The sequence below is a fragment of the Solanum verrucosum genome, unplaced genomic scaffold, assembly GCF_900185275.1.
Source record: "Solanum verrucosum unplaced genomic scaffold, falcon-dt-bn FXZP01000285.1, whole genome shotgun sequence".
In the NCBI taxonomy this organism is placed as follows: Eukaryota; Viridiplantae; Streptophyta; class Magnoliopsida; order Solanales; family Solanaceae; genus Solanum; species Solanum verrucosum.
The window spans coordinates 539,382-565,632 of NW_026019934.1; the positions used below are offsets into that span (position 1 = coordinate 539,382).

The 26,251-nt window shown below is 33.8% G+C and overlaps 4 protein-coding genes across 4 annotated transcripts; 2 read left to right on the top strand and 2 right to left on the bottom strand.

Moving 5' to 3' along the window:
• Positions 1–1,108: 1,108 nt before the first annotated feature.
• Positions 1,109–2,148, bottom strand: LOC125833542 (putative germin-like protein 2-3). The gene is made up of 2 exons (XM_049512708.1): positions 2,012–2,148; positions 1,109–1,658 (listed from the first exon to the last, which is right to left on the bottom strand). The coding sequence occupies exons 1-2, from the start codon at positions 2,127–2,129 to the stop codon at positions 1,123–1,125; spliced, it is 654 nt and encodes a 217-aa protein (XP_049368665.1). The 5' UTR covers positions 2,130–2,148; the 3' UTR covers positions 1,109–1,122.
• A 483-nt stretch (positions 2,149–2,631) lies between these two features.
• LOC125833519 (uncharacterized) lies at positions 2,632–6,896 on the bottom strand. Its single transcript, XM_049512685.1, has 4 exons — positions 6,544–6,896; positions 4,734–4,877; positions 4,384–4,589; positions 2,632–2,971 (listed from the first exon to the last, which is right to left on the bottom strand). The coding sequence occupies exons 1-4, from the start codon at positions 6,789–6,791 to the stop codon at positions 2,814–2,816; spliced, it is 756 nt and encodes a 251-aa protein (XP_049368642.1). The 5' UTR covers positions 6,792–6,896; the 3' UTR covers positions 2,632–2,813.
• A 1,052-nt stretch (positions 6,897–7,948) lies between these two features.
• On the top strand, positions 7,949–8,998 carry LOC125833899 (putative germin-like protein 2-3). Its single transcript, XM_049513051.1, has 2 exons — positions 7,949–8,071; positions 8,523–8,998. Exons 1-2 carry the CDS (start codon positions 7,960–7,962, stop codon positions 8,996–8,998), a joined length of 588 nt encoding a protein of 195 aa, XP_049369008.1. The 5' UTR covers positions 7,949–7,959.
• A 6,932-nt stretch (positions 8,999–15,930) lies between these two features.
• On the top strand, positions 15,931–18,843 carry LOC125833367 (probable protein phosphatase 2C 43). The gene is made up of 4 exons (XM_049512510.1): positions 15,931–16,514; positions 17,287–17,651; positions 18,106–18,318; positions 18,403–18,843. The coding sequence occupies exons 1-4, from the start codon at positions 16,220–16,222 to the stop codon at positions 18,841–18,843; spliced, it is 1,314 nt and encodes a 437-aa protein (XP_049368467.1). The 5' UTR covers positions 15,931–16,219.
• The last annotated feature ends 7,408 nt before the right edge of the window (positions 18,844–26,251 follow it).

The window sequence follows — 26,251 nt, forward strand, 5'->3', positions numbered from 1 at the left end:
ACCAACGTACCATATGAATCATGATGTATCCTTTCACAGACAAATTGAAACCAAGTTCTTTGAACATCCCAACATGCATTTATCACAGATTATATTGCAGTAAAGAATTACGGAGAATGCTAAAGTTAAACTGTAATAATACAGTATCCTAGCTAGTTTATGAGTCTAATTCCAGTTTATGCCTTTTGATTTACAAAGCTACCTATGATATCATAAGTCATATCAGGAACACCTCACAATCTGTTATTTGGCACTAAATCTAGGAAAGAATATTATACAAGAGTTCATGAACACTCTTTAAGACAAATGTCACCTTGTCTAAAAGACTTTGAATCAGTTGCGTTTAATAATTTTTTATGATGTGATTTCAGTACGCAAGTCTAAGTCATGAAGACAGTAGGCATTTACCTTTAAAATCATTTTATTGAACTATTTAACGATGTTGCAATTCAAGTCATATTGATGTATACTTAAGTTTTTCACATTAATTATGGTACAGTTTGTTGCAGAAGGCATCTGGTGGCATGAAGACTACACACGAAAAGATGTTATTTTATAACAGAAGTTACTCATCATCGAGTGATAACATCAATCTGGTTATGCTTTTTTTTTCTCAGCTCATGTCATCTGGAGCAAGCTACAGGCAATTTTAAATAGATTTTACCTAGCCATTCGTGTATATAATTGGTATGAGTTCTTTTATCAGTTAAGAGTTTAGTGTAGTAGTTCTTGATGTCTAATAATTTCTATTAACTGATTCCAAAGAGCTGCGTTAGAGTTTACTATTAGGATTAGAAACTAACAAATTCGTTTCTTGATATGTGAAAAGTTCGAGTAACTCAAACTTACTATAGTTCCTCAAAAGGATCATTACTTGCATTGTATCTACTTTTTTTAGTGAATCATCTCATCAGAAAATTTTGGTCCATTCACACAGTAACAGCTTTAACTTTCAAGAAATTAACTGAAGAATGAATATATTGAAGGACATACAATATAAAACCTCTAGAATAAACAAATCATCACACAGTAAACAAATAAACGTCTCACTCCATTATCACCACACACGAAAAACAAATGCTGTCAACTGAACTCAGGTCTGTTTGTAAGTAGTCTTGCTGCTTAAATTTTTGATTGTATCTGAGCAACAACAGTGGCATCAACTTGAAAAGCTTTGGCAAGAATATCTGCTGCTATAGCTGGTTCAGATCCGAAAACTGCATTAGCAATGCTTATAACACCAGGATTCTGACTACTCAAAGCAGCAATAGCAACAGCATTTCCTTTTCCCACGTTGCGTTGGTAGTGAACAAGTCCAATTGGGAAAACAAACACATCGCCTTTTTTAAGGACCTTAGTAATATGGCGATTTTCAGGATTTGAAGTTACAAAACCAACTTGAAGAAAACCTTCAAGGACTGTGACTATCTCAGTAGCTCTTGGGTGAGTGTGAGGAGGATTAATTCCCCATGGTGCATAGTCGACGCGTGCCAGTGAGATACCTAGAGTGTTCAGTCCTGGAATTTGAGCTACATTGGCAGGAGTGACCTTAGAGCCAAAAGTGTTTGATGTGTTTCCAGCCAAATGTAGGCCACTGAAGAAAAAGTCCTCTGCTCCAACAGACTTGGGATCTTTGCAAGCTAAGCCATTCACCTTAGCTGAAAAAATACAGTAAGAAAATTCATCAAATCATTAATCTCCTAGTCTTAAGATAATACTCCCTTAGCTTCGTTCTAGTTTATATAGCACACTTTCCTTTTTAGTCCTTCAAACAAGAATGCAACTTCTAAATTTGGAAACAAATAGCTTTACACTTCTCAATTTACCCTAAATGAGAAAGTGCTATCAGTTATCACCACACAAATGTTATGACATGTATAAGTCCACAAGTTTCAAAAATACTTATTTATTTCTTAAACATGCTGATTCAAACTATGTCACATAAATTAGAGCGGAGTGAGTATATAAGAGGAAAATGAAATTCTTATCGCGCTTTACTGGTTTGCAATACCTGTGCTAGCAGAATCAGCCACACAGAAATCTTGCAATGGACTTGGCTCAAAAGCTAACACAACACAGCAGAAACTTAGTACTGCTAATAGATTCAGCAGGAGAAAGTGCTTTGCCATTTCAAGAACTAAAGAACAGAAGCTAGGAGAACCAACTACTGGAAGAGAAGAAAGATGTTTTTTTCTCTGGGATGAAGTGATTGAAAAGATTGTCTCCTTATATAGAAGAGAGAAAAGGCTTCATGCATGCAAAAGTGCTTTGAGTTTTGGTGAGTAATTTTTCTTTTTTGAAAATATTCTAAAGGGCCGTCCAAGCACACATGAAGACTTTGATAATGAGTAGCTGTCATTTGCAGAAAGAAGTTGGCCGGCTTAGGACAAAAGGAAATGGTCCAAAAGACTTATTTTTAAGGATAGCAGTGTTATTCTTGAATACTTCGTATGGACAAATGGAGGATTTGTTCACCGCGGAGCTAGAGTTTTAATTACGGGTTCAACAAAACTCAGTGACTAGTTTGGGGGTCAAAACTCTGTATCAGCACTTAAACATTTGATATGGAAGCCATCGAGACACATATTATATGTTCACAGGATTTGACAGAAATAATTTCGAAAAATAACCTAGTGCAAAAATCACATTTTCATTGAGCAAATCTAACTTGAGAATATTTCACATAGATGAAACCTACATAGTGGTTTAGCAAGGGGAAAACCGAAAATGAAAGAACAGAGGTGCATCAGAAGTATCACTGGAAAACATAAATATTCCATCAAACTACAAAAGATGCAAACAAAATTTCAGGACTAATCACTAGACGATCCATCATCATCTTCATGCTGTGCCACAACTTTCTCGAGAAACCTTTTCCTTACTCCATCCAGCACAGCTTCTCGGGACTGTTCCTTCTTACTACGCCCATCGTTTAGAACAGGATCTGACTGGCAGAGTGTCAATGCAACACCTGAAGTAAAGGAATGCAGATCTATGAGAGCGGGCCAGCAGAGAGTAGAGAACATATAACAAAAGTACTTAGCACCAGCTCATATATTGTAGAAAAAATGCGAAGGAACTTAAATAAGTCACATGTAAATTGAAAAACAGAAGAACATGCCAAGTCTGCACTAGCTGGATCATGAAAGAGAGATGGATAGCCTTTCGTTTTACGATAAAACAGTTGACTAATTACCTTTTCATTCTTGAATTCTAGTAGAAGCATTATAATAGTGAACAGAATGGTGTACCTTAGATGAGTGAAGCTGAAATTAAGATGAACCATCATACAAGATTACACAAGATAAAAAAAATGATTGCATACAAGAGAAGGTGCAAGTATCACACATCTAGGATGATAAAACGTCACTTGAGATAGGTTGATCAGGTCATACACAGATCGTCAAATGCATCGGTCAGTACCGATTGAAGGTATTAAAAGAGGCCGAGATAGACTAAAAATACAAGGAATGAAGGTGTCTCAAAAAACCTATTATGTCTAGCATCCGTGCAGAATTGTGCGAAAGTTAAGTTAATGGAAGCAAAAGATCCACATATGCCCTACTGACTAGTTGGAATTCAGGCTTAGTCATGATCATATGCTTATATTAGGCCCAGTGTTGCTAGAAATCTTTTTAACCGGTTTAGATATTTGTATGTCAGTAGAAATTGTAGAGAGCTTCTGGTGTTAAAGACCACAAATTAATGAATACAGAAATAAAGTAAGTTCAAATAGCGTGAAATGGATAGTGAGAATTCATGTGTAGACTAGCTTGGGATAGAGGTGTAGATGCTGTTGTCATGAATTCTAGTAGAAAGGAAACTGCTTCTTTTCACCCCCACCCCACAATTAACACAATCCAAGATAAAAGATGGTTAGCGTGGTTATTTTCTACAATCATGAGAAACACGCTGATAGCTACCACACTCTTGAAGTAATTTCAGAAGGTATGAGCTAATTTCAGTAGTAGCACCACCTATGCACTCTTGGTGCCACTGGACCAACTCTGACAAAACAAGGAATAGAGACCTAATTCCATGTAGAATAAACAAAAGGCCATGCTCGAGTTTTACAGCAAGTATACAAGATCTTAAAAGGAATTCCCAGAAAAGAAGAATTTGCTTCTACATACAAGTCATCTATTGTGGCTTACTACCATATAACATCTGCATAAACAGCCTACACAAAATCTTCATACAGGAAATAGATGGAAACGGGCACAACACTGTAAGTGAATTCACCAAATTTCTACATCTCGAAACAGTAGTAAAAGGAAGTCGAGGCAGAAAGTCAACAATTTCACTAAATCATGCAAAAAAAGAAAAAGAAAGAGAAGGATTAGGGTAGCAATGGGATAACAGCTATCAAGAAGAGGATCATACCTTCGGGTGTACATCTCCGACCAAAACTATGAAGTCCAACATAATTTGACTTTAGTGCACCATTGTGGTACACCAAAACAGTTGGAAGATTACAATCTGGATAGTTCGGAATGCAATCGGTAGAGATAATTTTGACAAATTTTGTTACAGGGTATTTTGTTGCTAGTTCGTCTAAGCACTGCAAAAGTATCTGGCAGCCTGAGTAACTATAAAGAACATAAAGTGCTATCAGAATTACTGACATAGAGCTACAAGAGAGAAAAGAATAATGAAGAGATGAAAAATATTTGAAGCTCAAGACCATTGATGAAAGATTGCTTCACTGATGAAGAGATGAAAACATAAATTACCCATCCTTATACAGAAGCACAACCACCCAGATGTCTTCTGGAGCTTGGGAAACCTCCCGCACAAAATCTGATCCAGAAATTGGTATCACTGATCCAAATCTCACAACCTTAGCAACTTCTCTCATCTCGGCCATCCTCTTCTTCCTTCAACAACAACACAAGAAAGATATATAAGAGATGCTCAATTTCATGTCAACTTGCAAGCTACATTACAATATTTCATCACCAAGGCAAACTTAAGTACTATGTCAGCATAATTGGTTGTCCTTTTTCCTTATGATGCAACTACTGATTTAGGAAAAAAAAATTGTTCACTATCTTCCATTATTTACTTATTTGGAAAAGCATTAATTGCAGGCACACGTTTGCATTCTGTAGCTGATAACAAAGTAAAATTGAATTTGACCACGTGGAAAACGAGGCAGCAATATATGACTCCCAAAAAAAAAATTTATACCATAGGGTAGGAATGACGCCTTATATTGTCAAGTAGTTCATGGGCAACTCTCAGTTAATTAATTTTACAACACTCATTTTAGTCCAATGTTTTTAGTATATTATTAGGAAGAGAAAAGATCATATACTGCCCCCCAATCCCCCAGTTATGAAGCTACATGTGAAGCCTTTTCACTGATAACAAGAAAAGAGTATGGAAAATGATTCATCAAAATTGCTACATTTTTTGTAGAAGCAAGGAAGATGGTGATTCAATTGGTATTCCACTTTGATTGTACATCAAATCATGCAACTATAGGCCTATTCTGTTGGATCTTATTTGTTCCACTGGGCTGAAATAGCTCATTTTCCTTTTCCCTTGGCGGTATGGCTTGAGCTATGCCTTCTATATTCTTGCCAAGTTGCTATTACATTGATAGAAACAAGACATCTAGATGACAACTCAGAAATACTTATGTGGTGATTTTTTAAGGTGTGTTCCAAATGGAAGATATATCATTCTAAAGGTACAAATTTTAAACTATTTGTGTATAACCTCATACTGGTGGAGCACAAATCAATATCGTATTCCCAATTTTAAATCCCGCCAGCTTGCTCTCTCATTCCTACCACCTTTGCCTGTGCCTAGGATTCCATTTGGTTCGGATCCTGTTCTTGATCCAATATGGAGACAAGGTATGTCCGTGATATCCTTCATGAACTCGTTTAGGAATAACCAATTCATGGGGTGATTGGAGGGAGTATCACATGGGGGACTGTAACAAATCACAACGAGATATTTTTGCATGTCCTAGAAAATTTTATGTAGGTGCGAATTCTGTAACTTATAGTGAGTTAAGGCAGCAATCTATGATAACATCGGCTTTTCCATTATGAATGGCGCAGTTACCTCATTCATATACAACCACAATTTTTGTAGTTAGTTTTATGATATAAAAGAGCACATCATAGACTAGGTAACAGCTGATTTTTTGATTGACACTGAAGTTTCTGACACTTGAGGGGATCTACAATATCATGGAAAGAACAATTTGAATACTAAAAACTTAATAAAAGAAGAATCTTTACTAGATTCTCTCTCTCAAACAAGTGTCTACTAAAAACACAAAAAAAATAGCTAATTCCATCAAATACACCTCAATTCAGCTGACAGGAATCCAGTGGAATTAGTCGAGGTGCACGAAAACTAGCCCAGACACCACGGTTTATTAAAAAAAAATGAATTGTCTAAAATCCAATCCGCTGCAAACCCATTTCAATTAAGGTCCAAATCATCTATACTCTTTACCCGTTTCAATCAAACACCAAATACTCCATCTTTTTCTAAGTAAAAAAGCAAATCAAAGCAAAATACCTGTATTCCTGAAGGAAGCGATCGTCATTGAGATCTGGGTCATCTTCAAGATCATCAAGCTCATCTTGAGTTTTCTCATCGATCCAATCTTTGTCTTTGGACTTTGAACCTTCATCCTCACCAGGTGTAAACGGGTCGGGCTTAAAAACAGGGGCTTTTGGAGGGAGATTTCCAAGCTTCCTCTGTATATCATCCCATTGTGTTGATGCTCCTTCAACATCTTTGTACACAAAATGATAATCCCCCATTTTGATTCGATTGATTCTCTTTCTCTCTACCGGAAATTGAAGCTCAAAGATTTGCTGATTTACAGAGTTTCTGGTAACCCTTCTACAATTCTTGACCCGGAAACCCGGTTCTGGAGATTTCGTTTCGTTTTTTTTGCCGGAGAAGTACCTGTATAATTCTAGAAATTACTTTGGTAGTACTCCTAGTTTATACTATTACAACATTGAAGTCATAATTTAATATTTCCCAACTTATAATTTTTTTTTTATTTATACTGAGCGGTGTATAAAAGTTAAACTCGATAGGTATAGATAATGCTCAATCACAATAAAATTCTCTATCATTAATCCTTAATCCTATGATCATTCCTATAACAATATATATTAATATTAAAGGTAGAATTTCTCAATATAAATACGGTGGGATGATTACGATTTCTTTATTCTTAATTAAAAGTCGTGAATTCAACATAAAGGAAAACAGAAGAAGAAGTAGGATTTAACTTTTATTATTAATAATATATTTTTTTATATTATCAAGATGTTTTAATTTATCGTATCAGGTAATATACTTTCAATTTACTATTTTTGCTTTTTATGAATGTATCAAATTATAATTACTTCTCATTTAAAATTAATTAAAAATGAATAAAGCTAGTTTTTTCTTTTATGAACTTATAGATAGTTTAGATCATTTACTAATAAATCTACTTTTATAATTGCATTGAAGGTACATGGCATGGCTTGCAAGAACTCTACACTTGTAGAAGCTAATTAAAAAAAAATGAATCAATAGCATGAAATTGTAATTTTAACTTTTTCTCTATCAATAGTACTATATTAAAACTTCTTTATTATTTTGCTTACTTTTTCTAATAATCTATAATTAATTAGTTGTTACTTAGTTGGCCACTGGTGCAGCCAAAGGGGGCTTATCACCTAAACTAATCAAGAAATTATTGTACCAAAAGGGTGCTAATTCATAAATTACTAGCAAAGCTTTTTTCTAACTAATCTATGTAAATTCAAGAAGCATGATTTCATAGCTACTCTATTTAAAGAAATAGCCTCTGAATTCATCACATTATCTCATAATTTCAAAACCTTTATTTTGTTTTAATCTCCTCCCTCTTAATTAAATTAATTATTCTTGCAAACTTGTTTTTCATTGCAATATTATTGTGCAAAAATGGCAAATAATATCATCTTGATGTGCTTGATTTTCACCTTATTTTGTTCTGGTTTGGCAGTTGAAGTTGGCCCTTTGCAAGACTTTTGCGTTGCAGATAGTACTAGCATGGGTAAGCACTCAAATTTTAATGTATGTAACGGATTTAACTTATAAATACTGATAGTATATTAGTATATATCAACTGGTTATAGTGGATTAAAGAATTAGAATTATTATAGACGATAGTTGTTGTTGTAGATGATCATTTTGACTTAATGGTGTAATAAATTGCATTGTGCTCTATGCTACTTTAATTATATACGTACAGAAAAATAGATTCATGCATATGTCTTAGTAGTTCACAAAAGTTAAAACTATTTTTGGAACTTATATAAAGGTAGTATTTCTAGAGGTGAGATTTCAGAATGAGTAGTCGATATAGACATATAGCTATACCCACACATGTTAAGAAATTTTTTATATTTTCGCATAATTCGAGCTAAAAATAACATGTTTACTGAACTTATAAAACTTGTCTTAAATCTACCTCTAATAATTTTCCTTTTGTTTTTAATTATTAGTTATGCCAAGTGGTCTGATGTGCAAGAATCCTATGCAAGTAGAAGCCAATGATTTTTACTATGGTGGTTTAAATATACCAAGCAACAAAACAACTCCAATTGGTATCAATATGACTCTTGTCAATGTAGATCAACTACCAGGACTCAACACTCTTGGAATTTCAATGGCTCGAATCGACTATGCACTCGATGGAATTAACCCTCCACATATTCACCCTCGAGCCACTGAAATGCTTGTACTCATCGAAGGTTCATTATACGTTGGATTTGTCACCTCTAACCCTCAGAATCGATTAATTTCAAGAGTCATACATACCGGGGACGTGTTTGTTTTCCCTGCAGGTCTCATTCACTTTCAGAGAAATGTTGGAAATAGACTTGCCATTGCACTTCTCTCATTGAGTAGCCAGAATCCAGGTTTAATAAACATTAGAGATGCAGAGGAGACCCTTCCAGAGTCAGTGAAGTTTAAATAGATGGAGATATGTTTTTAAAAAATTAGAGTTAATCATTGTAATAAATTACAAACTCGATTCATTTTTTCGTAAGACTTATTTAAGAAATCAAACTCATATTATATAAGGCTCATTTTTTTTTGTCATAGTAAAGTCAACCTTAGAGTTATTGTATAAATAACTTCTGACAGAAATGTAGAATAATGTTGCTTACAATAGATTGTTATAGTTCAATTCTTCTTCAAATTTCGCACATAATGGAAGCAGTAATGGAGTCAAAATTTCGACTAAGGAATGCTAAAATATAAAAAATAAAATTACGTAGAAGTCAAGAGGTGTCATATGTGATATTTATATATAAAAAATATTTTTACCTAGCTACATAGTATAATTTTTCGACAAAGAAATATCAACATATATATGACTCTGCCACTAAGCGGGAGCTTAGTTCATCGAACTCGTTGACCCATTTTATATATTTTGTACATTTCTGTCACATTTAGTAGTTTCTAGGCCTACACATCATAATTGTAGCACAAAGCTCTTTCACTTTCTTCTTCTTTTTCTTGGATGAGGTAATGTAGGTGAAAATTGGAAATTAAAGCACTGTAGACTAAAGTTCTTCACGAATCACTTGTGCTACCACTTGAAAAGAACAAGTTTAAATTCAGCGTACATCAAAATATTTGTTTTATTACTCTTATAAAATTAGTCGAGATGTAAAACAAACTAATTCAAACAATATGTACGTATAGAAAAAATCTTCTTTTTTTTCAAGAGGTGAGAAATAGCAGATACTCAATGAAATTAATTAAGGTGTGCACACAATTAACTGATCTCTAAGATATTATACTTGTGTTTAGAAATTAGACGTGATTCACTCAAAATAATATTCTTCAAATAAAATGTCATTTATTTGTTTTATCACGAATCACTTGTGCTACCACTTAAAAAGAACAAGTTTAAATTCAGCGTACGTACATCAAAATGTTTGTTTTATTACTCTTATAAAATTAGTCAAGATGTAAAACAAACTAATTCAAACAATATGTATGTATAGAAAAAGTCTTCTTTTTTTTCAAGAGGTGAGAAATAGCAGATACTCAATGGAATTAATTAAGGTGTGCACACAATTAACTGATCTCTAAGATATTATACTTGTGTTTAGAAATTAGACATGATTCACTCAAAATAATATTCTTCAAATAAAATGTCATTTATTTGTTTTATCATGAATCACTTGTGCTACCACTTAAAAAGAACAAGTTTAAATTCAGCGTACGTACATCAAAATATTTGTTTTATTACTCTTATAAAATTAGTCAAGATGAAAACAAACTAATTCAAACATTATGTACGTATAGAAAAAGTCTTCTTTTTTTTCAAGAGGTGAGAAATAGCAGATACTCAATGAAATTAATTAAGGTGTGCACACAATTAACTAATCTCTAAGATATTATACTTGTGTTTAGAAATTAGACGTGATTCACTCAAAATAATATTCTTCAAATAAAATGCCATTTATTTGTTTTATCACGAATCACTTGTGCTACCACTTAAAAAGAACAAGTTTAAATTCAGCTTACATACATCAAAATATTTGTTTTATTACTCTTATAAAATTAGTCAAGATGTAAAACAAACTAATTCAAACAATATGTACGTATAGAAAAAATATTCTTTTTTTTCAAGAGGTGAAAAATAGCAGATACTCAATGAAATTAATTAAGGTGTGCACACAATTAACTGATCTCTAAGATATTATAGTTGTGTTTAGAAATTAGACGTGATTCACTCAAAATAATATTCTTCAAATAAAATGTCATTTAATTGTTTTATCACGAATCACTTGTGCTACCACTTAAAAAGAACAAGTTTAAATTCAATGTACGTACATCAAAATATTTGTTTTATTACTCTTATAAAATTAGTTGAGATGTAAAACAAACTAATTCAAACAATATGTACGTATATAAAAAATCTTTTTTTTTTCAAGAGGTGAAAAATAGCAGATACTCAATGAAATTAATTAAGGTGTGCACACAATTAACTAATCTCTAAGATATTATACTTTTGTTTAGAAATTAGACGTGATTTCACTCAAAATAATATTCTTCAAATAAAATGTCATTTATTTGTTTTATTACTCTTTTTTCTAGAGTGCGGTTATTTTTGTTTTATGTGAACGTAAAATATTTTATGTATAGTATTATTATTTTTCTTCTAAAATTGAACAAGGAAATAAAAAAGAACCCTACACGTTGACCACATGCAACTTGTTGACTTCTTTGTAATAAAAACATGATTAAATAAAGGCATAATACATATATTGGACCCTAAACTTGGCTTCAAATTTTAACTCTGATCTCCAACTTTCAAAGTGCACAAACATACACTTTAACTATCCAACTTTTAAATAAATAAACACACGATTTTTGCAGCCAAAGAGCATGAAATGCAAACGCTCCAACGTGTATTAGTGAGCCACTCAATGGCTGCCAACTAATTAAATATTTTACACGTCATTTTAGAACTAAAAAAAATCAAAATTAATTTTAATTTATATACAAGAATCAAAATTAATTCCTCCTAATGGTTTTTAGAGCTTGGAGCTCATTGTTTGACGGAGCTTAGAGGTTTGTTGATAGCTGGCTTCTTGCTTTAGGTGTTTGTGGTTGTTGGGTTTGTTTTCATGGGGTTTGGGGGGTCATTTGAATTCTCGCCGGAGATGGCGGATCTGATGGGTTTGGGGTCGGGTATTTGGTGGGTTTAGCGAGCTCAAAGCTCATTCGCTTCATGGGTTGTGCTCCGGTGTGAGGAAGAAGGAGAACGGCTGGGTATTTGGTGGCGTTTTGCCTGAAAAAGAAGAAAATGAACGGAGGTTTTGGGTTGCTGGAGATTGGCCGGAATCCGAGGGGTAGAGTTGTCATTTCAGCATTTTTTTACTGTTGTGGGACTCAAAAATTACTCCTAACTCGCGCAGAATACGTGCACATCACGCGTTTTGCCAAGTAGGATTCGCGTGTTTATTTATTAAAATGTTGGATAGTTAAAGTGCATGTGTTGTGCACTATGAAAGTTGGAGATCAAAATTAAAATTTAAAGCCAAGTTTAAGATCCAATATATGTATTATGCCTTAAATAAAAGTCAATACACATATTCATTTAACAAAGCTACACTTCTTATGATTATGATATGCTTCTATTTAATGCAAAACTTTACTACAAGTTTTATTTAATTAATTCTATCTTTATAGTTATAACAAATTATATTTAAATGATGCTCTAATCCACGAGTTTCTTAAGATTTACTTAAAGTTGACAAGATATAACGAACAAACACCTCATTTCCTTATTAATTAAATACTAGGGAACTTATTCGTGCGGTAAAAAAAAATCTATAAACTTATGATCTAATTTTTATCTAATAGCTTAATATTATAAACAATCTAAAATTATAATTTTGATTACTTTTTTGTTTCAAAAAATTATTCATGTATAAGTTTATAATTTCAACTCATATGTTATTGCAAAACTTAATTTGAAAATTAAATCCAACCTATAATTACATTTTAAAAGTAAGTAACTACAACAACACAATAAGAAGGAAGTTGAAAACAAAAGTTCTGAATAACTCATTTGTAGTTGGTTTTTTTCTTTATATATATATATATATATATATATATATATATAGTTTAGTAGAAGAAAAAAGAGCAATTTCAAAAAAATTTATGTAAAATTTGTGATAAACTTGAATAATGAACTACTTGCAACTAATTGAAATAACAATAGGTCTTAAAATTTTTAGTTAATATAAAATTGTTTTATACTTTAATTTGTAAAAGTGTATTTGGATATTCATACCAACAACTCATCGATGTAGTAATGATAAGTTTTTATCTAATTAAGTAAGTCGCTTAAGAATCGTCAAGAAAAGAAATCAAATAAAACTTTTACTTTAAAAAAAGCTAGTGAATTTTTTTTACTCATGCTCCCCTTTATCCTTTATAACAATTGGAAATGTTGCTAAAAATCTCAATGAAAGGTCTAAACATTTTGGGCTAAATTCTAACATTCTATTTATTTCAGCCTCTCCAAAATTATGTCAATTATAATAATAAAAGAAGATGTTATTTTAGAATAAATTTTATCAAATAATTTACATATTATTAGTGATAAATTAGTAGATGATAAATTTCTCAATTATCTAAAAAAGGATTCTCAATTAAATTGTTAGCTTCAAATGTACATCTTATTAGTGTTTTTGGTGTAATTTATTTCTCTCTTTTAAATATAATTTATCTTTTTACTTTATCTTGTATTTTTTTTTTAGAGATAGTATGAACATGTTTTTGTTGCTAAGTGTTAGCTTCAAATTTGAACAATATGTCAGTAATAATAAAAGAAGTCGTTATTTTAAAATGAATTTTATCAAATAATTTACATATTATTGATGATAAATTAGTAGATGATAAATTTTTCAGTTGTCCAAAAAAGGTTTCTCAATTAAATTGAAGCTTGAAACTAATTTTGTTGCATTTTGAATAGAGCTTGTAAAAAAAAAAGAATTTTCTCTCATGTCAAGTTTGTATCCCTAATTTTATTTTATGAAATGAACAATTCTTTTTAGATTTTATGAATTTGTAACATAACATTAATAATTTTCGAACTACGAAAATAATTATTCAGTGAATGATATTTTCATTCCTCATATTTAAATCCTATCTAATTACTTTAATTTTTCAATATACAATTAAACTTCCTTAAACTTATACTCCTATATAGATTTTAAGAGTCATATATGCAATATTCTCTTTTTGATAGTTATACAAATAGATCTACCCTTTCGTAATCATATTTGTAGGAACACGTAAATATACACTTACAAGAATACTATCACAAGAAAAACAAAAAGGGTAAATTAAAAAAAGAAGAGAGAAACACAATTTTTTTTTTACTTAATTCTTTATTTCTCTTTCTTCATATTGTTCAAATTTGAAGCTAACACTAAGCAACAAAAATACTATCTCTAAAAAAAATACAAGATGAAGTAAGATAAATTATTTTTAAAAGAGAGAAAATAAATGACACAAAAACACTAATAACTGGGAAAGAAAACTTGATTTTGATTTATGAAAATGCATACATATTGAAGATGAAAAAAGGAAGAAGTATCAACTTACCAAATATGTAAAATTACATCCATATATAACTTCATTATTTCACCTATTTATAATTTGCAAAATATCACAATCATATATCAAAAGTAATAATATGATTTCATAATTAAAAACAATAAAAAAAAAAGCATTCAAAAGAACAAATCATACTATCTCTTAAAAAATACAAGATAATGTAAGAAGATAAATTATTTTCACAAGAGAGAAAATAAATGACACCAAAAACACTAATAACTGGGAAAGAAAACATGATTTTGATGTATTAAAATTCATACATATTGAAGATGAAAAAAGGAAGAAGATATCAACTTACCAAATATGTAAAATTACATCCACATATAACTTCATGATTTCACCTATTTATAATTTACAAATATCACAATCATACATCAAAACTAATAATATAATTTCATAATTAAAAACAAAAAAAGTATTCAAAAGAACAAATCACATGACATCAAAAGAAATGATAAATACGATTTATAGAGAAAGTAACATAAAATTTGTTACTTATTATCTGAAAGATGGAAAATAGTTGAAGAGTACATTTTAGTGCTATTTATATATTTTTACTATAAGCATGTAATTATTGTTTTAATGAATAATAAAGGTCTTTAATGGTTAAGAATAATACATAATCAAAATTTTAAAAAATGAAACTTAAAGCACCCATTTATGGGTTAATTAATTAAGAGGAACAAAAAGCTTGAATGGGATGGGTGAAGGTAAAGTAATTTTTTTTTAATTAAATGAGGGACTTTTCAGTTTATGGAGATTTGAGTCATGGAGATAGTATAGAATTAGTGAGGGAAGAGAAAATGTAAGTGCGTCTTTTTTCTAAAAGTTGTAAAAGCATAATTTATTTTGGAAAAAAAAAACGGAAAACAAAAAATCAAAAAAGGAATTTTAGGAAGATATAAATAGTGTAGTAATAATGAGGAAAGAGAAAATATTCAAGTGTACTTTTTTATGAATTTTTGTAAAGAAACGGAAAACAAAAAGGCAAAAGAGGAATTTTAGGAAGATATAAATAGTGTAGTAATAATGAGGAAAGAGAAAATATTTAAGTGTACTTTATTCTGATTTTTTGTAAAAATCAAATTAAGATAAAAAAGGTAAAAAATTGACACAAAAGATAAATGGCAATCCAGTCCAAAGAAGGGTGTCATATCAGACTTTTATCATTCAGCTTTATATATATAGATAGATTTGTAATTATTTAGTATATATGTTTTAACAAATACAAATTTGAAAGAAAACTAACTCTACATCAACTCTTTTTTATATAACAATGGTGTCTTATCAATTGTGAGCACCTCGACTAATTTCACGAGTTATCTACTACTTTTCACCATCTTAATCACCACAAAACTAAAATTAATTTGCATATATCTGAATTAAGTTTTCCCCTAACTTGTTAATTATGATGTATTAAGCTAGTTTGCACGCACCTTAATTTTAGAATATATGAAGTATAGGGAGAGGGCCTACAAACAACCACTAGTGGAGCCTTTCTCTTCTCTGTAAACAGTAACTGCCACGGTCCCCTCTAAAACCCCCCAAAACCTTCCTATATATATATCTTCAAGAATCGCTTATTTTCTGTTGCAATTCTCTCTCAATAACCGCATTCAGTTCAAAGAGAAAGATCTATTATCCTACTTCATTTTCAAGCTACATTGATCATTTCTTAGTCAGCTGCAGTTCTTCTACTTCGTTTTGGTATCTCTGTTGTGTTTTCTTTCAACCCATTATGGTGTTGATGTGAAAACAGAGGTGGGGTTATTGAATTTTCTGTTTCTGGGCATTTCTGGTTTCTGGGTGTAGTGTTGATTGATATTCACGAACTTCTACTCTGTTTGTGTGTGTCAGTTGGATTCTTTCTTGGGTTTTTTTGATCGAGATTGAAGTTTTAGTGTTGTTTGTTGGGAATTCAGGGAAATTGAATTTGGGTTTTTCTGCTAGTGTTGAAATATTGGAGTTTTGGGGTACATTTCGACATTTTCGATCAGCTATTAGTTGTACATTTTATAGCTTTTTGAGTTTAAGAAGGAAGTGAAAGATGGTTTCTTGGCTGGATAGGACTGTATCAGCTTGTTGCCAACCTTTAGGTAGATATGTCGGTTTGAGCAGCGGTGTTCTGGGAGGTGAAGATTACCCACTGCTATGGTATAGAGACCTTGAGAAACATTCATGTGGGGAGTTCTCTTTTGCGGTGGTACAGGCTAATCAAGTATGTGAAGATTATGGCCACGTTGAACCAGGTCGTGAAGGTACCTTTGTTGGGGTTTATGATGGCCATGGTGGCCTTGATGCTTCAAGATTTGCCTGTGATAACCTTAGCCGGCATTTAATAAGTGAGATCAAGTTTCTGTATTTCCTTGCTTTTCTATTTATTTATTGTTAGAATAAAATGGTTGTTGCTGTCTTTTGACAATGGAATTATGGTGTTTCTTCCTTTGCATTGTAAATTTTACACTCGTAGTATTACTCTTGAAGTTTCTAGTTCTTTGATTTCTATTACTATTTGTTATTTCTTGTACTTCGATTGTATTATTATCTGGTCGTAGATACTGTTCGTTTATTGCAGCATATTTTGTCATGCTATTTTTAGTATCTTGTCGTGGCTTCTTCATTTATGGTATTCCCTTACCCGACTGCTTTGTTATGCTTTTGTTTTTTAGCCGATGGTCTACTCTCCCCAGACCCCCTTGTGGGATTACACTGGGTATGTTGTTGTACTATAAATTTTATTGCCTCATAACAACAATTTATGATTTCAAGTTTTGGTAGAAATGATATTCATAGTGATCTTCTTGATTATGTGACGTGTGACGGAGTTACAGCATTTTTTCCATTCTGTTTATGCTCTAGTGCATGTTGTAGCAGTGTTAGTGATTTTTTCTCTTAGCCTGTCTATAAGTAATTGTATAGTAGAAGGTTTCAATTGTCACTAAGGGTTTTGCAGTTTTCTCGCAGCTTAGGCTTTGTTTCTCCTTTATTTGTTGCTGTAGTACTTGTTTATGTTTCTTCTTCAGAGTGACAAACAGCAACATAGATGAACAGGATCATCTTTTTGGTACTCTTGAGAATTTTCAGGCTAAGCAGCTAAACACACATTTTTTACAGCGCTTGCTCGAGAAAAGGGAACAATAGATGAAGAAGTCCTTAATAATGCCTTCGCTGCAACTGAAGACGGCTTCCTTTCTATTGTGGAAAGGGAATTTCATGTTGATCCAGGAATTGCGTCAACGGGGTGCTGCTGTCTGGTTGGTGTTATCTGGAAAAGGACATTATATGTTGCTAACCTGGGGGACTGTAGAGCAGTATTAGGTCATACAGGAAGATTCAATAGGATTTTTGCTGAGCAATTGACTAATGATCATAATGCCAGGATCAAGGAGGTCAGGGATGAACTGAGAGCTCTGCACCCAGACGATTCAAACATTGTGTCTTGTGTCAGAAGAACATGGCGTGTTAAAAGCATTATACAGGTTTGCTTTTAAAACTAATATTGAACACAAACTTGTTATGTTATGTATCATTTTGAATTTTATTTCCTGATATCTCATGACAGATGCTCATTCTTTTTAATCAGAAGCAATCTAGTTTCCATCATAGTCCTTAATGTTATCAAAAGATTAGTGAGCTTAAACTAAATTTGTGTGGTATTCATAAGGCTCTTAATTCTAGTTTCTTGTCACATTCGGTGGCTTCATCCAAGAACAAGACATTTTTAACCTCAATTATGCTTTTGGACACCTCTGAAACTGACCTAAACAAAAATTGATTTGTCAACTTGTTACATTTTGTCACCTTGGGAAGTAATCTGCCATTATATCTGTTAAGTACATCCAAATATACTGAATAGAACTATATCTGCCTCGGCCTTATAATTTGCCTTTTAATATATGTGTTTCCTTTTATGTTTGTTTCTACATCTTTTAGGTAACTAGAGCAATTGGAGATGCATTTCTGAAGAAGCCAGAATTTGCTCTTAGTGCAATTCCTCTTAGACGGCCAGTACTAAGAGCTGATCCATCTGTCTGTTCAAGAAACTTACAACCATGCGATAGATTTGTTATATTTGCTTCTGATGGGCTGTGGGATCTCTTAAGCAATGAAGAGGCTGTACAAATTGTGCATACCTACCCTAGACAGGTATCTGTTATTCTGACACTGACATTTATTTGATCAAAATGTCATGTTTGTATGGTTAAACTTATTTTGTTTATCCAATATCAGGGCATAGCTAGAAGACTTGTTCTATCAGCCCTGAATGTGGCGGCACGTGCAAGAAAGTTGAAGTACGGTGACCTTATGAATTATGACAAAGGTGTCAGGAGGGCCTTTCATGATGATATAACAGTCGTGGTCATCTTTATAGATCACGAGATGCTGAATGACGAATTAACTGTGCCTGGAATGTCAGTTCGAGGATTTGTAGACACTCATCGACCATCAGATTTCAATATTGAGCAAGAGGTTGCTACAGAGTCCGAACTCACAGAGACCAACCCCACAGAGACTGAGCCCACAGAGACTGAACCCACAGAGACCGAACCCACAGAGACTGAACCCACAGAGACTGAACTCACAGAGACTGAACCCACAGAGACTGAACTCACAGAGACTGAACCCACAGAGACTGAACTCACAGAGACTGAACTCACAGAGACAGTATAACAAGTTGTTGGCACTTGTTCTTCTAGGGAAGCCTGGATGTGGGAACTTTCTGATCTCCCATGTTTGCCTCGTTTTACCAATTTACATTTTGATATACAGTCCAGATGAACAGCAAGACTATTAGGTTACCCATATGCCACCACCATCCAAATGGTCATGGGCAAATTTTTGAATGTACAAAGACATGCTGAGGAAACTGCCTCCTATTGTTTGTTTACCACAATATCTGTCAATGTAAGGCCATAAAGGTTGGCATTGTGATCCAAAAAAATAAATACATTCTGTTTCAAGATGTATACACATGAACCCCACATTCTTGCTTGTTCTAAAAGTTGTCTCTCTCTCTCTCTCACACACACACACAAACACGCAGAGCTAGGGGAGTGCAAGGGTGGAGTTTCATCTTATCCCCTTTTTCGGAAAATTACATCAAATTATTTTTATGTGTATATCGTAAATGTTATAGAATCCATTTGGCTTCTTCATATGTTTTACTATATCCTCTTCTGATGGTTCTATTAATGCGGTTGAGAGGCTACAAAACCATAAATTTTCTTGTGCCCTTGTCTGCAACTATGCAAACATGGAATGAAATTTGGTGAAAATAAATCTTTTTTCTAAATTCTACCAAAGTGTTTTAGAACCAAGAAGGGAATGCCATATTTGTCTAAATTCTACTATTGGTTCAATAATATATTAAATGATTTTTCTTAATGGATATGTCAAAATCTTAAACGACATATCAAAATTATTGTGAATAACCCAATTCAACTGACTCATATAGTATTGATGGTTTGCTCTCACTGAGTCATAAACAACAACATAGTGAGTGTAATCTCACAAGCAGAGTTTGAAGAGGATTGTGAGTACACAGCCTTACCCCTACCTTGTATGAAAAGAGAGGTGATTTTCGATAGGCATTCGGCTCAAGTAAAACATATCAAAATCACGAATGGGAAGGAAATACAGTAGCAAAGAAATCATGCTCAAAATAATGTGAAAACGAAACAGTAGCAACAACAAATAATATAATAACTAAAGCAAAAGAATCAGCAGGTAATAATAACTAGGTTTATACTAATTTGTTACAAAAGTTGATGGGATTCAGGTCTTTTGAGAATCCATTAATTCATTAACAATGAAAATTCTGCCTGGCCTTCTCTCCTATGCTAAATTTACATGTTCCCGTAAGCATTTGAACTTAAACCAAATTGTTACATAATGAATATAGACACCTTTGGGTATAGTGTACATAACAGCAAATATGTAGGGATATTATAGAATATATTTTGATCTTACCTTATTTAGTTTCCTTAATTAGAGCTCATTGTATCTGTATATAAGCATCTTACATAATGAAATAAGAAACAAGTTATTCTTTATTTTTTACATGGTATCAGACTTATGGCAGATCTAGGTTAGGCAAAATATTCATCGGGTAATTTGGTGTATTTGGGAGTTGAGATTTACCCCCTTCAACCTAGGTAGGATTGCCTTCCCCAGATAAACAGAAATCTAGATGCCGGTGGTCGGAGGCACACACTGGTAACAACTTTTCTAGTGATCGGTTGAGGTGGTGTGTGAAGTAGTGTGCATCGCCAAAACTTCGCATTTTGGTGGCTTTGTATCACTGCTGGAAGCTTCTGTGTTGGTATCTGATTATTCGTTCGGGGCTGGATATTGATCTTTGTCATATTTTTTGTCCACTGTCGACTCCTCATTTTACTTGCACACTGAATTTATCACGTGAGAGAATTGGTGTGTTTTCCAAATTTCATATTTAAGTAAAGTGATTATTCTGTGGTTTGCAATAAATCTGTTGATTATTAAGTTGCTGGTGGTCCAACTTCATTTATTTTAGAGAAAATTGTATGAAATAGTAAACTATTAATTCAAATTAAATGATATAGCTATAGTTTATTTTTATTTGTAATTCGCAACAAACATCTCATTTTTTTTGCCATCCCATTTGTATATCGAAATATACAAATATACCGAAATATACAAATGCAGGACCTATTTGTATACCGAAATATACAAATGCAGGACCCATTTGTATACCGAAATATACAAATGCAAGACCCATTTGTATACCGAAATATACAAATAAACCAAAATATACAAATGCAGGACCCATTTGTATACCGAAATATACAAATAGACCCAAATAAAGATTTTTTATGTATATGTATACCAAAATATACATATTAATAGCTATAGCAAACATAAAGTTTGCTAAAGAGCGCAATTATACAAACTATAACTATAGCATACAAATATGATTTTATATTTGCTATATGTGAAAGTTGATCTTTATTTTATGATAATGTTATTTTGCCACACAAACTTAGTTGAAAAATGGTTCTTCACAATAGAGGAAAGGCTACAAATAACTGCGATCAGAAAACAGTTAATGTTGTTGTTACTTCTTGTAAAAAAAATTTGGTTCATTGAAGGAATCTATTTCAGTTACTACCCTTGATGATGCCAGTAAAACATGTCTTGTCTCCTCTGCAAATAAGTTGGTGATTGATTCCGGTGCCATTGATCATATGACCGGTAATTCTAATGTACTTTCTAGCTTTCAATCACACAAAACACTTTCTCCTGTTAAGGTAGCTGATGGTTCAACTTGTAACATTGTTGGATCTGGGACTGTTAAACTAACCTCTTTCATTACTTTGGCATCTGTATTGAGTTTACCGAAATTGACCTTTAATTTGATAGCTGTCAGTAAACTTACTAAAGACCTCAATTGTTATATCTCATTCTTCCCGGATCATTGTGATCTTACAACAAATCAAGTTATTGGTAAAGGACATATAAATGATGATCTCTACATCCTTGATGAATGCGAACCTCAATTTGTTGCCTATTCCAATGTCATAACTCCATTTGAAGCACATTGTCAATTAGGACATCCTTCTTTACCTATGTTGAAGAAGCTTTGTCCTCAGTTTCAGAACATTTCTTCGTTGGAATGTGTCACGCCCCGAGCTACCCCCGAGACGCGGACACGGGACCTAGGACCACAAGTGATCCCAAGCTAACCCTGCTGGCATGATCATGAGCATACTAAAGAAAATAAACTGATGCGGAAGCTAAATCATAAATCTGAAAAGATGGGGAATACCCATATACTGTAACTGAATATATGAAATCTGAGAGTTTAATACAAAAGAAATATCAAACTCAAGATACTAAGCTGAATCTAACTATGTTTGAAATAAGCCTCTAAACTGACTAGAAATGTTGGGACATGCCCCAACTAGATCTAGCAAAACTGAAACTAAAGACTAAAATCGATAAAGATAAACATGTCACTAGTCCTCGAAGAATGAGGACTCACCACTGATGTTGCTGAACTGAAGATCGGGAATCGATCTAAGCGTGATCTGGATGCTGAGAACCTGAACCTACATCACGAGAAGATGTAGCGCACGTATGCGTCAGTACTTGAAAGGTACTGAGAATGCAGGATGGAGTAAAGCTGAAAGAACATATAACTGAACAAAGCAATAAAGCAATGAAATAATCTGAACATGATATAGATACTGAAAATACTGAATACTGAGCTAACTGATGCAATGACCAATTTATAACATGCTGACTGAATACTGAATGAACTGTAAATGTGGTCAATGCAATAGAGTCTGACTGAACTGTGGGAGCTACTAATAACCGACATAAAACCACATGAGCTAAATGTGGAGTCTGATGTATACGCCCCATCGAGAGGACCCAATATACCCTGCCAGAGGTATAAAGGCATGTTGGCGTGATCACTAAACTGATGTTGCCCACAGAGGGGACTTACACCTACGTGGCTCGTAGTTCTGGGACTATATGGGTACGCTGAAACCCTAGTCCAACTCGATATTATGCTACCCCCAATGAATTAAGTAGTTAACTGGTTATGACTGAATTTCTGTAAATACTGGATAGCTCGAACTGAACATGCAAACTGAGAATGCAACAATTAATCTGATAATGATGCATTCATAAACTGAGGCATGTATAACTGAATATTGAAATATCTGACCTAGCATGTGTAATTCAAGAACTAAAGAAATACATAGCTAGGGTTCTGAAATTCATGCGATAAACTGAGCAATAACATGATAATCTGATTTGGAACATTACAATAATTAATTCATGATGATCTGTTGAAATTCTAGAAACCCTAGGTCTGTTCATAATCATGGAATCAAGAATTTGACTGAATTCTAGGGACCTAATAGGCGAAAGGAACCCACTAGTGAAATCCCACATACCTGGTGACGAATTCCACGGAGAAATCTTTCGATTTCGGGGCTGGAACTGATGGAACCTTGCTGCGTTCTTGAACTAGGGTTCTTGGCCTTTTTCTCCCTTCTTGCTTCTAATTTTCTAAGTTTTGATTAATGAATTTGACTTAGGTAAGTTCTAGTTATGTTTCTAGGTTTAAACTAATTAAAACCTCATGATTTAGGGTCTAAACGACGTATCTTAGGGGTTAAACGAAATAGGAAAAGACCAAAAAACCCCTAAATTAACTGTTGTCGGAGTGACTGACGGAATGGACCTACGGTCCGTCAATCAATCGACGGTCCGTCGATTAGGTCCGTAGATCGAGTCTGCCCGACAGGGCTTCACTAAAACGGGCATAACTTTTTACTCGGAGGTCGGAATTTAGCAAACTCGGTGGCGTTAGAAAGATAATTCAAGTATCTATCTAACCATAGGTCATGAGACACATAATTCATTTTGTGCTAAAAGTTATAACCATCTGAAGTTGACCCATCAGAATTTTCAGCTAACTGGCTACTATCCTTCGATCTACGGTCAGACCTACGGACCGTGGATCGAATGACGGTCCGTGCTGGTCAACCGTAGTTCATGTCAGAGGCTGGGTAAAGGAGGTCTTGATCCACAGACACAGACCACGGACCGTGGTCTGATCTACGGACCGTGGGTCTGTCCGTGAGTCGAGACTTAACCAATTTTCTGAGCTGGCTGGGGAGGGGTTGCAGTGGCGAACCACGGACCACCAGCACGGGCCGTGGTCTGACCTACGGTCCGTGGATGGTGACCGTAAGTTGCACCTGCAACTTCTCAAAATCTGTATTTTTGTCTATTTTGAATACGGGGTGTTACAGAATGTGAGTCATGTCGATTTGCAAAACATCACCGCAGCTCAGTAGGTCCAAGGGTTAATAAGCGGGCTGAGTCGACTTTTGAGTTAGTTCACTCTGATGTTTGGGGACCATGTCCGGTTGTATCCAAAATTGGGAACAAGTATTTTGTCACTTTTGTGGATGGTTTCTCTCGAATGACTTGGATTTATTTTATGAAGAGTCGTCTCGAAGTGTTCACTCATTTTTGTGCCTTCTATGCTGAAATCAAGACTCTATTCAATGCTTCAGTACGTATTTTGAGAAGTGACAATGCAAAGGAATACATGTCAGAATTGTTTCGGTCACACATGAGACAACATGGTATTCTTCATCAGTCTTCATGTATTGATACACCTTCTAAAAACGGAGTTGCTTAGAGGAATAATAGACATCTACTTGAGACAACTCGGGCACTTTTGTTCCAAATGAAAGTTCCTAAACAGTTTTGGGCAGATGCAGTTTCTACAGCTTGTTTTCTGATCAATTGCATGTCATCTAGTGTACTTGTTGGTAATGTGCCCTATACTGTTCTTTTTTCAAACAAGTCACTATTTCTTGTTGAACCTAAGGTGTTTGGAAGCACATGTTATGTTCGAGATGTTCGACCATTTGTTACAAAGTTGGATCTCAAAGCAGTAAAGTGTGTTTTTCTGCGCTATTCTCATCTCCAGAACGGTTATCGATGTTATTCTACTGAACTTGAAAGATACTTGGTATCCAGTGATGTGGTGTTTTCAGAGACTACACCATTCTTCTATACACCTCATATTTCTACAAGTCAGGGGTGGAAGATGAATGGTTAGTCTATCAGGTTACCTGTGGTTCAATAGTACCACCAAATGATAGTGTTCATCCATTTTTCGTCCTTCTTTTGAGCACCAATCATGTAGTATTCCTTCATTAGCTGCTCCATCTGTGGCCAGGCCGCCAATTACTCAAGTTTACTCAAGGAGGCTAGAGAATAATGATACATGTCCTGCATCAATTCCTTCGTCATCACATCTTCCTCCACCTGAACCTCGGGAAAATCTTGACCTCCTTATTGCTCTTCACAAAGGTACAAAGAATTGCAAATCCACAAATTCTATTGCTAATTTTGTTTTCTCTGATCGCTTATCCTCTACATTTATATCTTTGATTCTTCCCTAGACTCCATCTATGTACCCAAAACAGTGAAGGAGACTTTGAATCATCATGGATGGTCTACTGCAATGCTTGAGGAAATACATGTCTTAGAGGAAAATCACACATGAAATTTGGTGGATCTACCCAATGGAAAGACACCAGTGGGATGTAAGTGGGTGTTCACAGTTAAAGTGAATCAAGATGGTTCAATGGCAAAACTTAAGGCCAGACTTGTGGCTAAAGGTTATGCTCAGACTTATGGGGTGGATTTTTTCAGACACCTTTTCTCCGGTTGTTAAACTTACTTTTGTTCGCTTGCTCATTTCTCTAGTTGCTTCTGTGAATTGGTCTTTACATCAATTTGATAAAAAAAAATGCATTCTTTCATGGTAATCTTCAAGAGGAAGTGTATATGGAGCAACCACTCGATTTTGTTGCTCAGAGGAGTGTGGAAAAGTCTGTCATTTGAAAATGTGCTTGTATGACTTAAAACAGAGTCCCCGAGCTTGGTTTGGCAAGTTCAGTGAGGTAGTTAAGGATTTTGGGCAGAAAATAAGCAAATGTGATCATTCAGTCTTCTATCGGCAATCAACAACTGACACTATCCTCCTTGTTGTATATGTTGATGACATTGTCATCACAGGAAGTGATTATGTTGGGATCTCTTCCCTCAAGTCTTTCCTGCACACTAGGTTTCATACAAAGGACTTGGGCCAGTTGAAGTACTTTTTGAGAGTAGAAGTGAATAGAAGCAAGAAGGGAATTTTTCTGTCTGAGAGAAAGTATATTCTTGACCTTCTTGCACAGCCAAACCTTGTAGTTCTCCAATGATTCCTAATGTGCATCTAATGAAAGATGATGATGATCCTTTTGATGATCCAGAGGGATACAGAAGGTTAGTTGGAAAGTATAGACTACCTTATTGTGACTCGTCCTGATATTGATTTTACAATAAGTGTTGTTAGTCAGTTCATGTTTGCACTTATGATCAAACATTGGGCAGCTTTGGAACAGATTCTATGTTATATTATATAGCAATCACAATCATGCTTATTGAGTGTTTTGCAGATGTTGATTGGGTTTGATCCAAAATTGATAGAAGATCTATTACAGGCTATTGTGTCTTT